Source organism: Lampetra planeri, chromosome 34 (genome assembly GCF_965212315.1).
Source record: "Lampetra planeri chromosome 34, kcLamPlan1.2.h2, whole genome shotgun sequence".
Taxonomy (NCBI): domain Eukaryota; kingdom Metazoa; phylum Chordata; class Hyperoartia; order Petromyzontiformes; family Petromyzontidae; genus Lampetra; species Lampetra planeri.
The window spans coordinates 7,437,314-7,450,095 of NC_136140.1; the positions used below are offsets into that span (position 1 = coordinate 7,437,314).

At 46.0% G+C, this 12,782-nt stretch overlaps 1 protein-coding gene across 5 annotated transcripts in view; it reads left to right on the forward strand.

The window, feature by feature from the left end:
• LOC144730083 (IQ motif and SEC7 domain-containing protein 1-like) overlaps window positions 1–6,506 on the forward strand; it is a 78,016-nt gene extending 71,510 nt beyond the window's left edge. For all 5 annotated transcript variants that reach the window (XM_078610625.1, XM_078610623.1, XM_078610627.1 and 2 more), the window contains one exon: window positions 362–6,506. In XM_078610625.1, the coding sequence (XP_078466751.1) occupies window positions 362–423 (62 nt within the window). In that variant the 3' untranslated portion in view covers window positions 424–6,506. The remainder of the gene's footprint in view (window positions 1–361) is intronic.
• The last annotated feature ends 6,276 nt before the right edge of the window (window positions 6,507–12,782 follow it).

A 12,782-nucleotide genomic window follows, 5' to 3' on the forward strand; every position in this document is an offset into this window, starting at 1 on the left:
CCGTGGTTCGAGACAGTGTCAGAGCAAGGGTAATTTCGCGGAGGGCATATAAAAGTTTTACAAAAATGCATGCGCTATGCTCTCCAAAGTACTACATCAGATGCAGAAAATGCAATTTGGTGTAAAGTTACATAATGTAATAAGCTGCAGTTTCATTGCCAATAAACACAATCCTAAAAGCCAGAACATTGTTCTCTTTCAAAAGATTGCTTCTGCACTGTAGTTATTGCCAATTACTGTATTTAAAATGCTCATAATACCACACTGAATTTGTATTGGAGAAAGATGCCCTTTAACTTCTTATGGAATTCTGTGTCAGCCAGTCATGAAACATACTCGTTTATTGTGTTGTATTTCACAGAGTCCTCGAAGGCCAACACTCTACCCAGAATGAAACCACAAGATAAGCTCCCAAAGAGCTAAGAGAGGACTTGGAAGGGCAAGTTGTCTCTGTGTAATCCTCAGCGAGAACCCTGTGCCGGTCGTCAGGCGATCGGGCAGGGGAAAAAAATGGTGCAAGCCAGGCGATGTGCATACACTCACAGCATAGGGACCTGCTTCCGATATCCTCTGCCGTCGACCAAGTTACATCATCGGCTGCCATGCCAGGATGAGCAGTGAGAGCCGCCCGCAAGCGGAGTGACAACATGATGCGCTGTGCATTAGAAGGAACCGGTCTCGAATGGCAAGCGATGTTTGTGTGGCGGCTGCACTCACGGCATCCGTCCTGATATTTTGACGTCGAGGTGCCGTCAATTTGGGTCCAGCGAGGAGGGTGGGGTTGGTGGAGGGGGCAAGAGAGAGCCTGACCGTGAACGACGCCTTTGTTCTTTCCTCAAGCGCACTCCAACGTTCCACTGCCCAAGGCCGGACGCCTCGGTTAAACTCCACTTGGTTGTGGCTGAAGTTAGCGGTGGCAATGATGGCATGTTTGTGTGTGGTTTGATTAACAGCTGGACATTGGCAACCTAAAGGTGCATTCGGTGTTGATACATTCGGGCTCATCAACGAGGAAGCTATACGTCCTGAAAATATATGTTTTGTTAAAAATTTCAACGTCGACAAAAAATTTAGCGAATACTTAAATCATTTTAAAGTGGCTGGGAATATTTATATTACAAACGATTTAAAAAAAAACTCTTAATTTAAAAGGTGATCTGATAATATTCTTCAGTTGGAAATTGAACAACAAAAGAGGCGAGAGCTCAGGAAGGTGCAGAAGGTTTATCGAAGGCCAAGGGCTCAAGAAGGGCACTTTATCACGTGCGGTCGTGTCTCACGAAATCTTTGCGTGAGTGCAAACTCGACAGGGACGCACAAATACGTTGTGTGAGGTCAAAGGTCAAAGAGCTAGTGGCTCACACTCAGCCAAGGCAACCTTTTGCATGGTCCTGATATGACCAGAAAATGCTAAAGCATGAGATGAGAGGTCGCGTTTAATGTCTATTGAACTATTACGGTATGTGTTCTAAAGGAAATACAGTATACGGTATCTTACTAAAGAACTTGCATTTGACGTTTCTTTATTCCGGTCTCATTATTCTTTCGAGGACCTTTGTAAACTTTCTCTAGTACAGTGCTGTGTCGTTATTGCATCGGGGTTTATTTTTTGTTCAAATCCATATATTTGAAACACCATCGCACATTTACGGAAGCCCCGCCACATTACCCAACACCCATGACACGAATGTATTCCCCCCTTTGCTGTGATTCGGTCACAAATGAATAACAAGTCCAACGAGGGGGCAGATAAATTAAAAAAAACCCACTGCGGTTATGTCGACAGCCGAACAACGCGAGGTCATCGCGGAAGACATTCGCACAGGGCACACACCGTGGTCGCAACAACAAAAAGCCTTCCCCCCCCCCCCCCATACATTTGCGTGTACGTTTCCATGCAATTACTTTCCGCGCTGCAGGCAGAGTGTTGATGAAACTGTTTTCTTTCTTCTCCGTCCACTGCTTTCGCTGGGAAGTCAGCAAGATTAATTCAGGTCTGGTACGAGTTCTGGAGAAGACGCAACAACAGCAACAAAAACGATTGCAGTCGATAGCAGATCATGCTCGGCTATCCATGGAGGTTTTTTTTGGGTTAGATCGCGTAAAGATTAGTGTGTCGTTAAACCCGTCGCCACCTGACACAGCTAATTAGTAAGGTTTGTCATGTAAACAAACATGTCAATTTGCGACTAGTTCAGCACACCGGTGTGTTGGCGAGTAAACCCACAACATTTACAAATGCTCAGCTACGTGTCCGAGGCTTAAAATAGCAGACAGTTGTAGGTATGTTGAACTTCTTTCGCACTATAGATAGCCAACCGTGCTAATTGGAGGTGCAGAGAAAGGACAACAAGCTGAACACAAAAAGCAGTTCTAAATTTTAAAAAAAATCTAGATTTAAAAGTACATAGCCCCCAGTGACTTCCTAATATCGGAAGGAAGAGCGTTCCAGACGGCCGCAAAAGCGCATGTGAAAGCGCGCGACGAAGTGACTGTCTTTGTTCGATGGTTTTCCAAAAGCCGCTGCGAGAATGACTGAGGTTAGCGTAATGGTGTGTGTTCTTTGACGAGATCAGCAAGGTATTGTGGTTCATTTGTGGCAAGCACTTTGTGTGTAATGAGTGCGACCTTCCAATGTATTTGTTCGGCAACCGAAAGCCAATGCTTCCGGTAGAAGTTACTTAGCAATGCCTTGGAGGCAGAAAAGGGATGCTAATCTAAACTAATCTCATTGTCACCAACATCATCAGCCGTAGCCAACCCGCTGCTGGATGAAGGCATCCCAAAGCCACTGCCAACCTCTCGCGATCCTGCGATGAAACGATCCATGAACTTGATTTCATCACTCCATCTCCTCAGTGCGCGGGCCCTTGGGCGAGTTCCATCCCTTGGCTTGATCATTGTGTGGCACATATTAGTCGTAGCGTGGTTTAAACGCCTGCCTTTGGGAAATTAATCTCTGTTGGTGAAACCGCTCGCTTTGTTTTTTTTTTACTTTGTCGATCTGAAACGTGGCGTGCGTGCAAATGGGGTTATACGCATTTAGCATTGTGCGATGCGTGATAGAGTCCAGCATGGACATCGTTTTGCAACACACGTACCTGACCTAACGGCAAGCGGGCACCCATGGGACTGTGTTCACGTGTGTGAGGCATAATGATGTGGTGCGGTAGTGTAGCGGGTGAGTGCTGCGCTACGAACCCGGCAACGCGAGTTCGATTCCCGCTCACGGCACAACGCCGGTGACGATTGTCTGAATCGGTCCTGAGCCCTCCCCTAGGTCGACTCAGCCTCAATTGAGTACCTGGTGTGGTGTGTAAACATCGCCACTGGGGAGACAAAGGCGGCCGGGCGTGGTGTTGGCCACACGCCCCCTCGTGTGCCGTGCCGGCCTTAATAAGTGCTCGCTAACAGCACTTGCCCCAGCAGCCTGTTAAGGCTATACGGGGGAACTTTGTCTTTGAGGCGTAGAAAGAAAGCTGAAATTCACCACAGTATGCTCTTATAAATCTATTATATCACATCTTCAAAAATCACATTAACGGGCAATTACACTGTCACAGATTCAATGTGTCACGCATACATTTAATGTCAGAGTGGAGCTGATCACATTTGAAATGGTTATACGGAGGGTTATGTATATGATACTGTATGTATGTTGAACTTCTTTCGCACCCTACGTAGCCAACCATGCTAATCGAAGTTGATTGAAGGTTAAAATCAACATTGCAAAGAAATTGCTTTGCAGCATATTCGAAGCACATGGTCCATATCTGATGCATCGCAATCAAAATAAAGTGTATCCTGTTTTAAAGAGGAAATGATTACACAGTTACATTTTAAAGGTAAATACCTACTCAGCTGGCTGAGTAGGGAATTACCTTTTTGAATGGTGATTCTGCCTTGAGCATAAAATAAGCTAATTGAATTGTTTCACGTTTATTTAAGCGTTAGACAGTAGCTAGTCACGTGACGGTAAGGTTTTTTGTTTGTTTACCAAAACTACCAAATACCGTACGGTATTGTGGTGTATGATCTTATTAAATGTTACGCTATTCTAAATCGCCCTGTCCGTTTGCATTTGATCTGAACTAAAAATAAAACACACCTGCCAGTACTCCAGGTGCAATTAATCTCTATTGGATACATCCTATATCATCGGGCAGTGGAAGGCCTCCTATATCATGACTGCAAATGACACATTTCCAGCCATGTTGTGTGTACAGTACCACACGATTGGGATGTGTATAGCGTATTTATGTCTATCATTATTTTCTTTAGTCCAAGAACATCAATTGTTCAACTCGGGACAATTCTATTCTGGCATTTTAATTATCTACACTTTATACATTACACGCCGAGCGGTAACAATCCCCGCACCTTTTCGTGGCAAATGTATTACAACATGAGACGCAAATTGTTGACTGTAAACGTCACACGTCCACTAAGTACAGCAACGATTGTGACAAGCAAAGACACGTCTGTCGAGATAACTTATTTTAAATTAGCAAACATGGCTCACACATAGTTTTTTTCAAGTGGAATATGGAACTTCCAACTACCAAGTGGCATTTGGTGTAAATGAAATCAGGATATCTTCAGACTGACTTTTGCCCATAGCAAATAAAGCCCTTTACACTTCCCAAATACCAATCTTGCAAATTCCAATGTTTACCATTCATCAAAATTGTGTTATAATTGTTATTCATGAGGATGAGCGGTGGGCATGTAAAACACGACTGAATGTGTAAAATAAAGTGCGTGAGAATCCATCATCCTGGGTTGTGGAGTTTGAGAATTGCTGGCCCAAACTTAACACGGAACGTACTGCTGTAGTTTTGTGCAATGGCCTGGTAGGCTCACCTAAGATATGCAACACCCTGCATAGCTGTGTTGGCAACACCATTGATAATCTTCACAATTCCCTTCTTGCAAAGTAATATTTCGATTTAAAGCTTTCGTGACTGCAGGGATTCATCTTCTTGGTTCTTTCGGTAAAGTCACGTAGAAGGGAAGTAATAATTATGTTTTATTTTTATTATTTTATTACTTCCCTTCTACGTGACTTTACCGAAAGAACCAAGAAGATGCAAAGTAATATTTAGTGATTTATAAAGAGACGGGGGATTCCAAAAACAGTGTCTAAAGCCGAAGTTGACCGTCTGATTTGGTGCTCAATATAAGGGAAGAGGTAACGTGTGGAAATTCTATCGTACAGAGTGCAACAGCCGAACAAAACATAAGCATTTCAAATAAAAGGAGTTTGAATTCACTGAGTTTGCACGTTGCATTTCCAACAACGAACGGGAGCAGTGGGCTTTTTGGAATATTGCAATAATGTGCAAAAACATGAGAAATATGAGCACTTTGTAGATTTTAAAAAACCCTAGCAAAAAATGTATAGCTTTGTGATGCTTGTTATATTGTGTGCAATACATAAGAGTATTAAAAACAACACCTTTTTGCATACACAATTGATGCCAGTAGATATTTGTATTAAATGTGTTTTTTCTGTACCACATGGCAAGCATATGTCTGGAATGATGTTTTCTTATATTCAAATGTTCTGTCCACTTGTATTATATATGTATTATTATTTTTGTCAAAGTGTGTGCTATGGTTGGTTATGCGTATAGAAAGACGAAGATGAGCCACATTCAGTGTTATCCCAACCAAAGTTTAATCTGGAACGTTCCAGCTGTGTGAAAGGCCTGTTAAAGGTTGAAGGTAATGTGTTCGAGTTGCTTACACACTTTGTTCTAAAATGACTAAATGGTGATGGAGGACTGCGTAAAACGCCTGTTGAGTGCCACCGACACGAGGTAGGGGTGATTGGTGTGCGCAAATTCAACCACGTCCGCTACGTCCTCACCGAGCCGATTTAATTCCTTCATAGCATTCAGATAATCATACCGTCGTTAAAGAATCATTTCAAACTATTGAAATCTCAATCGAATGCGTACCGATCATGAACTTCAGAAGTGATTAACGTTATTTTGCAATATCAAGTCAATCTGGTGAATATGTACAATGGATGCAAGCTAATGCTTAAACCCATATTTTAAAAAATTCTTGTATTTCTGAAACGATTGAACTTTTTTCACTTCTCTATTGTCCCTTAATTTATTGAGTATCCCAGCCAACAATGGGGCATTCGGTTTTTTGGTTTGTGTAGGCGAGAAATAATTCGAGGGGGGGGGGAGGGGTTCCGTTAGTATGCTGCCGTGAAAAATGTCAGTCCCACAGTGCAATACGAGCTCACGTGGCCGGGACCTGATTCTTCGTCAAGCCGGTAAAGTCTTTTGCGTTCGTTTGTTTGTGCCATAGAGAAAAAGACATGCGAGGAGACCCCGTGTGAAGCACATTGGAAAGATTTAGAATGCCGGGACAAACATGTGTACAGATAAACGTATATATATCTCTAATCTTGTTTTGATATTCCAAATAGCACAAAACGTTACAAGCTGTAATGTACAGTAATCGAATAAATTTACTTATTTAAAACATTCTCTCATCATGTGGTTTTCATTTGTCGGTTCGACTGAATTGTTTTAACATTAGAACACTTTTTTTTATCTGTGGTGAAGATTATGTAATTACCTATTATTTAATTCAACTCAGTAACTGTGGATATATATTGTATGTATAATACATGATCGTCAATGAAATGTAACCACTATGCAAATATTACCAATTTGGTTCATTAATTAGACGTGCAATAATAAACAAGTGTGTGTTAATATTTGTGAAACTATTCATTCCCGTGCTACTTTCCAAGACCAACACGTGATGGTGGCGATTTCCCAGCAACATTATCGAACCTCAAAAATAATATTCAGGGCCTACCTTGGCTCCTCCCACCCTCAACCAGTATATATACAAATACTGTTTCTTGGAATTTCTCTCACTTGATACAGCTATCGTGCTGTGACGGTTCCACCTGAAGACGGAAGCTTGTGTTGCCTCCGAAACGTCGTGATTTTTATTTTATTTTTATTTTACTTTTATTAATTTTAATTTTTTACCTACGTGACTTTACCGAAAAAACCTAAGAATATTATCTCACCGGTGGTCAGTCACCTCCCTATCGCTCTTCTATCGTTACTACCACGATCACGGTCCCCGTGAACTTCACTCGATTCCTCCAGCAATGTTGAGGACTCGGTCTATCAGACCGACTGTCTCGCCTCACCCACACTGTGTTCAACCTACCCACTCACACCACCCTGCAAAATTTTGCTGTAACATATTCACTTTAAGATGTTTTTTGTTCATGTTTTAGTTTTTTGTTTGTTGCGGTTGCACCCGATTCAAGAGCCGAATTGCTCACAGGGCTATATTTAATAAATGAAACTTGAACTTGAAGGTCACGACGACTCATACAACCGCTCACCTACCCACTCACCCACTCACACCACCCTGCAAGTCACAACAACTCATCCACCCGCTCACCTACCCACCCACTCACTCACACCACCCCGCAGGTCACATCAACTCAGCCAACCGCTCACCTACCCACTCACCCACTCACACGACCCCGCAGGTCACAACAACTCATCCAACCGCTCACCTACCCACCCACCCACTCACACCACCCTGCAGGTCACAACAACTCATCCACCCGCTCACCTACCCACCCACTCACTCACACCACCCCGCAGGTCACATCAACTCATCCAACCGCTCACCTACCCACCCACTCACTCACACGACCCCGCAGGTCACAACAACTCATCCACCCGCTCACCTACCCACCCACCCACTCACCCCACCCTGCAGGTCACAACAACTCATCCACCCGCTCACCTACCCACTCACCCACTCACACGACCCTGCAGGTCACAACAACTCATCCACCCGCTCACCTACCCACTCACCCACTCACACCACCCTGCAGGTCACAACAACTCATCCAACCACTCACCTACCCACTCACCCACTCACACCACCCTGCAGGTCACAACAACTCATCCACCCGCTCACCTACCCACTCACCCACTCACACCACCCTGCAGGTCACAACAACTCATCCACCCGCTCACCTACCCACTCACCCACTCACACCACCCTGCAGGTCACAACAACTCATCCACCCGCTCACCTACCCACTCACCCACTCACACGACCCTGCAGGTCACAACAACTCATCCACCCGCTCACCTACCCACCCACTCACTCACACCACCCCGCAGGTCACATCAACTCATCCAACCGCTCACCTACCCACCCACTCACTCACACGACCCCGCAGGTCACAACAACTCATCCACCCGCTCACCTACCCACCCACCCACTCACCCCACCCTGCAGGTCACAACAACTCATCCACCCGCTCACCTACCCACTCACCCACTCACACGACCCTGCAGGTCACAACAACTCATCCACCCGCTCACCTACCCACCCACTCACTCACACCACCCTGCAGGTCACAACAACTCATCCAACCGCTCACCTACCCACTCACCCACTCACACCACCCTGCAGGTCACAACAACTCATCCACCCGCTCACCTACCCACTCACCCACTCACACCACCCTGCAGGTCACAACAACTCATCCACCCGCTCACCTACCCACCCACCCACTCACCCCACCCTGCAGGTCACAACAACTCATCCAACCGCTCACCTACCCACTCACCCACTCACACGACCCTGCAGGTCACAACAACTCATCCACCCGCTCACCTACCCACCCACCCACTCACCCCACCCTGCAGGTCACAACAACTCATCCAACCGCTCACCTACCCACCCACCCACTCACCCCACCCTGCAGGTCACAACAACTCATCCAACCGCTCACCTACCCACTCACCCACTCACACGACCCTGCAGGTCACAACAACTCATCCACCCGCTCACCTACCCACCCACCCACTCACCCCACCCTGCAGGTCACAACAACTCATCCAACCGCTCACCTACCCACCCACCCACTCACCCCACCCTGCAGGTCACAACAACTCATCCACCCGCTCACCTACCCACCCACCCACTCACACCACACTGCATATTTTCACGCGCTGCTTTCACGTAGACCACAGCGCAATATTCATCACCTTATCTGAATTCTGTAACCTAATGACGTTTATTGGGGCTTCTTGCTTTTTAATTACTCTCCTATGTCATTAGTGAGGCTCTAATTGGGTTGCTATATAATTCCATGTGAAAAGGCATGAATATTATTGATGGAGGTAAGGAAATCAATTTTGCAGTGTGTTCCAAATTCTCCATACACTTCAGTTTAGGTCGACTAAATTACAGATATATATCCAAATGTCTTGCCCTTTGTAATTCCGCTGCTGGATGAGGGCCTCTCCACTCCGTGCAGGCCTTGGAAGTTTGTTTTCTACTCGACTTCATCATGCTGGTCAGCACTCGTTGAAGTCACGTGACTTTACCGAAAGAACCAAGAATATGAATCCCTGCAGTCACGAAAGCTTTAAATCGAAGCAGAAGGGTTTTGTTTAGCACACCCATCTGTCACATGGACAAGCAGCGTGATGCCTCGCAACATCAAATCACTGTGGATATTTAAACATCTGGATGAAACCTGGGAGGTATCCAATGATACATCATTGTCATAAATGTGACGGGTAGGCGAAGTAGTAACTAATTCATTCTAGATTTGAAGTTTTCGTGACTGCAAGGATCTTTGGTTCTTTTTGGTTTTTATTTTTTTATTTTTCACATACGTGAGTTTACCGAAAGAACCAAAGAGTAGAGTAACTAATCGGCACGTTTAGTTCACGTGACAACCCTTACGAATTCGCTGTATCCAGTGGTGGTGGGTTAACGACATTGATATTTACGCGATCTCACCCAAAAAAACTTGATTATGAAACGCGAGCCATCTGTTGGAACACTGCTATAACAGTACATAACAAATATACGTCAAATGATATGGAACTATATAGTTAAATGATTAAATTTTCGGTTGAATTGCGAAATTCTGCGACGTTGATAAAATAAGAGACGAACGGAAATGGCATTTGGTTCCCTGGGCCATGAACACCACACCGCGCATGTACAACGTGTGCGCATTTCTAAAATCATTCTGACATGTGATTACTTATTCATCAGTGCACTCTGAAAAATGATTTCTTAATTATCGATTGCCGATAATGCATTTGTTTACGCAATAGGTCACATTGGGTAAATTACATCACGAGTTTTTATATATAGCGTATACAGAATTGTTTAACAACAACAACAATCACATGCGGAATTTCGGTGACCAAAATGTAATTTTGAGTTATATAATATTTGCACATACGCTGACCATGGTGGTAAACTGAAGTCAAACACATCTGCGGTCGAGACACATGGAATGAGACCATCATGCAGCGGTGGTTTGACAAAGAACTGTATCACTATAAGTTGTTGCATATAAGCTCTGAATATATGCAAATTGTTATACTTACGTAATGTATAATTTTACCTTTTATACATTGTACGGTATTGTAGACAAGGAACACTTACAAATACATATTTTGATCTCAAGTTAACCCTGATTGAGTATGCTAGCTCGGCACAGAAAATAGCTATTTCATTAAATTCGCTCATTCCACATCACAATTTCACATTTGCGGTATTTTCTTACTACCATCTACTTTGAAGAAACAATACATCAAAGCTTTTGTGGAACATGACAAACTTAATTTATGGATTTGCCATATCAGTGGCATCAGGGGACATGCCTTCATTCTCATGCAAGGTTTGTGAGTGATCTGATGCCAGTTTCCCACATATGCCAAACACCTAACTACAACCCTCTCAAACAGACTCTCCAAATCTCTCATCATTACCTCCTCCAGATAATTAGCAACGCTGCTGCTAGATTTCTCTCCAAGACCCATAAACAGACCACCCCCCCCCCATATTCCAATCCCTCCACCGACTCCCAATCAAATATTGGTTTAATTTCATGCTCGTATTTACTATACTCAGGAATGGGCTTACCTCTCCCCTCTCGTCTCACTCTACTCCCCTCCACGCACTCTCCTACCTCTCCCCTCTCATCTCACTCCACTCCCCTCCACGCACTCTCCTGCCTCTCCCCTCTCATCTCACTCTACTCCCCTCCACGCACTCTCGTGCCTCTCCCCTCTCATCTCACTCTACTCCCCTCCACGCACTCTCCTGCCTCTCCCCTCTCATCTCACTCTACTCCCCTCCATTCACTCTCCTACCTCTCCCCTCTCATCTCACTCTACTCCCCACCACGCACTCTCCTACCTCTCCCCTCTCATCTCACTCTACTGCCCTACCTCTCATCTCACTCTACTCCCCTCCACGCACTCTCCTACCTCTCCCCTCTCATCTCGCTCTACTCCCCACCACGCACTCTCCTACCTCTCCCCTCTCATCTCACTCTACTGCCCTACCTCTCATCTCACTCTACTCCCCTCCACGCACTCTCCTACCTCTCCCCTCTCATCTCGCTCTACTCCCCACCACGCACTCTCCTACCTCTCCCTTCTCATCTCACTCTACTGCCCTACCTATCATCTCACTCTACTCCCTACCACGCACTCTCCTACCTCTCCCCGCTCATCTCACTCTACTGCCCTACCTCTCATCTCACTCTACTCCCCTCCATTCACTCTCCTACCTCTCCCCTCTCATCTCACTCTACTCCCCACCACGCACTCTCCTACATCTCCCCTCTCATCTCACTCTACTGCTCTACCTCTCATCTCACTCTACTCCCCTCCATTCACTCTCCTACCTCTCCCCGCTCATCTCACTCTACTGTCCTACCTCTCATCTCACTCTACTCCCATCCATTCACTCTCCTACCTCTCCCCTCTCATATCACTCCACTCCCCACCACGCACTCTCCTACCTCTCCCCTCTCATCTCACTCTACTGCCCTACCTCTCATCTCACTCTACTCCCCTCCATTCACTCTCCTACCTCTCCCCTCTCATCTCACTCTACTCCCCACCACGCACTCTCCTACCTCTCCCCTCTCATCTCACTCTACTGCCCTACCTCTCATCTCACTCTACTCCCCTCCATTCACTCTCCTACCTCTCCCCTCTCATTTCGCTCTACTCCCCTCCACGCACTCTCCTACCTCTCCCCTCTCATCTCACTCTAATCCCCTCCACGCGCTCTCCTACCTCTCCCCTCTCATCTCGCTCTACTCCCCACCACGCACTCTCCTACCTCTCCCCTCTCATCTCACTCTACTCCCCACCACGCACTCTCCTACATCTCCCTTCTCATCTCACTCTACTGCCCTACCTCTCATCTCACTCTACTCCCCTCCATTCACTCTCCTACCTCTCCCCGCTCATCTCACTCTACTGCCCTACCTCTCATCTCACTCTACTCCCCTCCATTCACTCTCCTGCCTCTCCCCGCTCATCTCACTCTACTGCCCTACCTCTCATCTCACTCTACTCCCCTCCATTCACTCTCCTACCTCTCCCCTCTCATCTCACTCTACTCCCCACCACGCACTCTCCTACCTCTCCCCTCTCATCTCACTCTACTGCCCTACCTCTCATCTCACTCTACTCTCCTCCATTCACTCTCCTACCTCTCCCCTCTCATCTCACTCTACTGCCCTACCTCTCATCTCACTCTACTCCCCTCCACGCACTCTCCTACCTCTCCCCTCTCATCTCGCTCTACTCCCCACCACGCACTCTCCTACCTCTCCCTTCTCATCTCACTCTACTGCCCTACCTCTCATCTCACTCTACTCCCCTCCATTCACTCTCCTACCTCTCCCCTCTCATCTCACTCTACTCCCCACCACGCAC